Here is a 5,526-nt window from a genome sequence, read left to right as displayed (position 1 = left end):
TGGCTTCATGTGCTGTATCTCTGCTTTTGACTTTGTTGTGAGATGCTTAATATCTTGTCCTTTCTTTGGTGCAGGCATCTTCCTTGTGTTGGAGTTTCCCTTCCAGGATCCTCTGTAGGGCTATGTTGGTAGATAGATACTGTTTGAATTTTGTTTTGTCCTGGAATATTTTGTTTTCTCCATCTATGTTGATTGAGAGTTTTTCTGGGTATAGTAGCCCGGGCTGGCATTTGTGTTCTCTTAGAGTCTGCATGACCTCTGACCAGGCTCTTCTGGTTTTCATAGTCTCTGAAGTCTGGTGTAATTCTGATAGGTTTACCTTTATATGTTACTTGACAATGCATCCCAGTGTCACCTCTCCCAGCCCCTCTGACCCTCAGACCTCTCAGTGCCAATTGACTTCTTACATTGCCGTTGATGTCACTTTCTCCAGTCTCTGTTCTCTCTCCATGTTGGCGGTGGTGCCTAAGCCTGGCTTCACTTCAGCCACCCTTGCTGTGACCCACGGAATTTACCTTTGTTCTATCCTAAGAATGCCGTTTCCAGAGCAACAGCATTCCAACTGAGACTGTGAGTAATTGGAAAGGACTCCAGAAGATGCATCTAGTCTTGCTGATCTGCCTCCTGGCAGGGACCACTGGGAAGAGCTGCCTCCACTGCTGGCCAGAGCTGCTTGCCATAATGGACTATGACCTGCAGGTGCTCTGGGGCAGCCCAGGGCCGCCTACAGAACTCTCACAAAGCCTACACTCCTTTTTTCTGGAGAATAACACCATACTCTTGCCCTGGTATCTTGGTGAGGCACAGCTGGGCAGGGATGGGAGCACCCTTTTACCTGACCTGATCCTGTCCCTAACATCCCTCTGTCCCATGTCCCATCCTCAGCTCGAGACAATTTGGATGAGGAAACAGCTACATTCTTTACCCAAGTAGACAACGCCATTAAAAGGCTGAGGGGTGGTAAGGAAGACAATTGTCCAAGGGTTGCGTTGGATTACCAAGACCCATCCTACACAGCATTCCCCGGAGGTCACTTTGATGGTGGGCAGGGAAGCTTCCTTGAAGAGCACTGTGTAACTGTGGTACAGCCCTGTGATTCTAGCACTTATAAAGTGATAGCAGGAGGATCATAAGTTCTAGACCATCCTCAGCTACATAGTGATCAGTCTGGGGTGTATGAGATCAAGTCTGGGGGCGGAAGAAGACTGGGAAGATGGTTCAGTAGAAAAATCGCTTGACTGTACAAGTGTGAATATCGGAATTCAGATCCCACAGCCCACTCAGGTAAAGCTGGGCATAGTAGCACATGCCTGTAACCCCAGAACTCCTAAAGGGTGATGGGAGGTGGAGATAGAATTTCCCAGATGCTCCTGGGTCAGCTAGCTGCATATATACACATCAGCAAACAACAAGAAACCCTGCCTCAAGAACTAAAATGGGAGGTGAGGACTGTCAGCCTAGGTCTTTCTCTGATATCCATATGCATGCTGTGACACGTGCACACCTGCATTCAAATAGAGGAACACGGAGACAGACATACTCATATACCACCCCCACTCCCTCTCTCTCTCTCTCTCTCTCACACACACACACACACACACGCACACACACGCACACACACACACGCACATACACACACATGCACACACACACTCCACACGCACACACACGCACATACACACACATGCACACACACTCCACACACACACGCACACACACATGTACACACGCACACACACACACGCACACACACATGCACACACATGCACACACACACGTACACACACACATGCACACACACACACACTCCACATACACACACTCATACCACACACACACTATACACACATATACTAAACACACACACAGTTTTTTTTTAAGTTAAGAAAAACTGTAGAGAAGACTCAGTCATTAAAAGATTTTCCCCTTTAAGCATGAAGACCTGAGTTCAATCCCCAGAGCCCACATTAAAAACAAACAAACAAAGCATGGTGTTTGTGCCTAGCAACCCAGTCCTGAGGATGCAGAGGCAGGAGGATTCCTGTGGCTTGCTGGCCAGGCAGAACAGAGTTCCAGGCCAATAAGAGACCCTGTGTTAAAAATAAGGTGGGTGACTCTTGAAGGACAGTACCCGAGGTTGACCTCCAGGTTCCACACTTGCATCTACATGCATGCTCACCGGTATACGTATGTGCACATGTACACACACAAAAGAAAAGACTAACTTTATATCAGTGAGTTTCACTCCCTTCTGCTGCACACAGATAAGCCAGCACTGCTTGAAGAGATTCAGGCTCAGAAGAGTCTCCTGGACAAGAGGCTGAAGGAGAAGTCCCAGGACCTGATGCAGAAGGGTAGGAGATGGGGCTGTCCCTGTTCTCCATGCCACCCATTACCTTTGAGACTGTAACCTACAGAACCCAATGGGCAATCCCTCCTAAGGTCTCCCCAGGAGCTCTGGCCTACCCACAGCTTAGGTTCCTTCCATGAGTCCCTGGTCCCATGTTCTGCCCCCGCTGCTCCCAGGTGTGTCTGCCTCTCTAGTGCCTCAGTTTCTCCACCATCTCACTTTCCCAGGCAGTCTGCAACGAGTCCTGTGGTGAGTATGCCCAGGGCTGAGCTGACGGGAGGGACAGGAGACCCTGCCATGTCTGAGGCTCCTGCCCATTGCTCTGACAGACATCCTCTCCGAAATGGAAGTCACTGCATGTGCTGACTGCCGGAAGTTCTACCTGTCCTGCAACGATCCTACCTTGTGCACAGGTCAGTAGCCTCCACTGTACTCACCGAACCTCGATCCATTCACCCTCCCTTTCCAAAACCCTCCTCCCTTGGGGTTGCCATCTCTGTCCATCACTGTTTTCTATCCAGACTAGAATGTTTCTGGATTTTTCCTGCTGGGTGGAGGACAGCAGAATCTTTGAGGTTTCTTGATGTCCTTGTGTCTGGCTTCAAAGTCTGAGAGCCACTTGCTTCTGGGTCCTCAGATTCAGCATGTCTGGAACACTCACATCCCATCTCTAGTCTTGACTACTGTAGCTGCTTGTATTGCAAATGCTAATTATGTTCCCCCAAACCCTGCTTGCAGGGAGTGTATGCACTAGTTTCTGGGAGCCTGCCCCCAGATGGTTCTGATTGGTAAATAAAGATGTCAACAGCCAATAACTGGGGAGGACAAACAGAGACGGGATTTTAGGATTCCTGGGCTTGGCACCAGAAGGAGTGGAGGAAGAGAGATCTTCACACAGGGAGAGTGTGGAGGAGAAAGATCTACCATGCTTGAGAGTGTGGACAGAGGAGAGAGAGAGTCCACTATGGAGTAGGAAAACAAAGAAGTGCCCCAGCCTCTGGGCCAAGAAAATGTGTGCCAGATGGCTGTCTACTTGGAGTTAAAAGCAGCCAAGATGGAACATAGAATTAGTAAGTAATAACTCAGGATTAACAGCACAGGGGGTTAGCCAGTGGCCCAGCTATTGTGCTGATTAAGACATTAAAATATAAAGGCTCTGGGTGTGTCTTTCGTTCGGGAACATAAATCATTGAGGCTGGGTAGCAACCGGGCCACTGGGTTGGTTTTATTAATAGTAAATTCAACAGGCTACACCTTCAGTGTCCTTCTAAGCAGCTAGTCTCACTTAGACCCTCACACCCTAAGCCAGGAGCCTTCCTTCCTCCACCTCAGCTAAACCTGGTTGAATGTATTGCTGCACTTCATTCCCCCTTCCCCAGTCCCCACCCTTCTCTCTCTCTGTATGTGTGTGTGTGTAGACAGAATAGAGATAAGGAGAGAGACAGACAAACAGACACACACACACACATACACACACGAGAGAGAGAGAGAGAGAGAGAGAGAGAGAGAGAGAGAGAGAGAGAGAGAGAGAGAGAGAGAGAGAGAGAGAGAGATTATTGCATCTTTTACCTGGTGCTAGATGCCCCAGCTCAGCCATTGGGCTTGTGTGGCAAGCATTTTGCCTGGGAATTACCTCCCTTGTGCCCCAACTTCTTTTTGAAGTCTTCTCTCATTGGCCTAAAGTTCACCAAATACATTAGGCCAGCTAGCCAATGAGATTCAGGAATCAGCCTGGGGTCCTCCCAGGCCCTGGGATCACAGGTGCGTTCTACCAGGAATGGAACTCGGGTCCTCCTTGTTGAAGGAGAGCACTTGGCTAACTAATCTCAGGCATCTCTCCGGTCTCTCGACTGCAGCAGCCTTGCCTTGTCGCTCCCTACAACCTCAGCAGCTCCAGACGCAGTAAACATTTTGTTAAAGGGCGCATCTGCACAGGGCACACCTTTTGCAATCTCAAGTGCTCCTCCTGAGTCTCCCGACACATGGTTTCCCCTTTTCCACCCCAGCCAGGGTCACACGGAGGTACAAGTGGGCTGTGATCCTTTTCACCACCTTGATGCTCCTGGCCGTTGCTGGCATTGGGTAAGTGACTTCTCTCAGCTTCAGTGTCCCTAAAGAAACACTGGCTCTTGGACTGACCTGTCTCTCACCTTTTTCTTGCTCAGTGCTTACTTTTTCTGGCTCCAGAAGAGGTCAGTGGATGCTGATAAGGTACTGAGAAATGCACTGATGTCTGGGGCTAATCAGGCCTTGAGGCCTGGCTCTTGCCCTCTTGGTCTGCTGTATGCAGAGACATTGAAGCTGGGGTCCAGGACACAGATTAACAAAGTTACTCAAGCCTCCTGTTCTTATCAGAGTGGCCCTGCAGAGCCACCTCCCCTCTCTGCCCTGCACACTGATCTGAACAGACCAGCACAGTAATAGCTTCATCATGGGGCAGCTTTGGCCAGTGGGACTCCAAGTAGGGAGTTGAAGGGACTGGGGTTGCATTGCAATGGAAAGTCCCATTTCTTTCCTCTTTGCAGAGAAGAGACAGCAAGTTAACTCCTTCAGGAAATGAGCAGCAACTAGGGCAACAACCAGAGCAGCCACCAGAGCCTGTCCTGCATGAAAGCTGATTGTCTCTGGCCCTGGGGTCTCTATTGCAAAGCACTCCTTCCTGGGACCTGAAGAACTCTGAGGCCTTGCAGTTCTGCAGACAAGACTCATATTCTGTCTGTCTGTCTGTCTGTCTGTCTGTCTGTCTCTCTCTCTCTCTCTCTCTCCCTCCCTCCCTCCCTCCCTCCCTCCCTCCTAAAACATACTGCTTTGTAAATAGTTATTAAAAACAGTTTTCATATATATATTGGAGATTTGGTTTAAGTGTATGAGATAGTCATTTTTTGTCATCAACTTGACTGGATTTTAAATCACCTAGGCTGGTATCCCCCTCCCTCCCTCCCTCCACTGGGACTCCTGCCTGGCTACAGCAGATGGTCACTTCAGGCTCCATATCCCCTGCTGCTAGGAGTATCAACTGTGGTTATCCTTACATCCTCCCGGAATCCTCCCTGTCTAGGCTTGTCCCAGAGATAAAACACACACATCACACACATCACACACACACATATACACAGGCACACACACACACACATATACACAGGCACACACACACACACACACATCACACACACATC

At 49.3% G+C, this 5,526-nt stretch overlaps 1 protein-coding gene across 1 annotated transcript; it reads left to right on the top strand.

Annotated features, from left to right (window-relative positions):
* The first annotated feature begins 576 nt into the window (after positions 1-576).
* On the top strand, positions 577-5,193 carry Tex51 (testis expressed 51). Its single transcript, XM_029546723.1, has 8 exons — positions 577-796; positions 886-960; positions 2,265-2,354; positions 2,582-2,599; positions 2,680-2,763; positions 4,357-4,432; positions 4,516-4,561; positions 4,876-5,193. Exons 1-8 carry the CDS (start codon positions 598-600, stop codon positions 4,966-4,968), a joined length of 681 nt encoding a protein of 226 aa, XP_029402583.1. The 5' UTR covers positions 577-597; the 3' UTR covers positions 4,969-5,193.
* The last annotated feature ends 333 nt before the right edge of the window (positions 5,194-5,526 follow it).

This window comes from Mus pahari, chromosome 15, assembly GCF_900095145.1.
Source record: "Mus pahari chromosome 15, PAHARI_EIJ_v1.1, whole genome shotgun sequence".
NCBI classification, from domain to species: Eukaryota; Metazoa; Chordata; class Mammalia; order Rodentia; family Muridae; genus Mus; species Mus pahari.
Note: the sequence above shows the minus strand (reverse complement) of the source record. Positions and strands in the feature narration are given on the sequence as shown.

What these genes read in the sequence shown, in the direction of transcription:
- Tex51 (XM_029546723.1), top strand. Translation starts at nt 598, where the DNA reads ATGCATCTAGTCTTGCTGATCTGCCTCCTGGCAGGGACCACTGGGAAG. An exon ending in ACTCTTGCCCTGGTATCTTG is followed by an intron (nt 797 to 885) that starts GTGAGGCACAGC and finishes TCCCATCCTCAG; the next exon opens with CTCGAGACAATTTGGATGAG. An exon ending in CTGGCCGTTGCTGGCATTGG is followed by an intron (nt 4,433 to 4,515) that starts GTAAGTGACTTC and finishes TTTCTTGCTCAG; the next exon opens with TGCTTACTTTTTCTGGCTCC.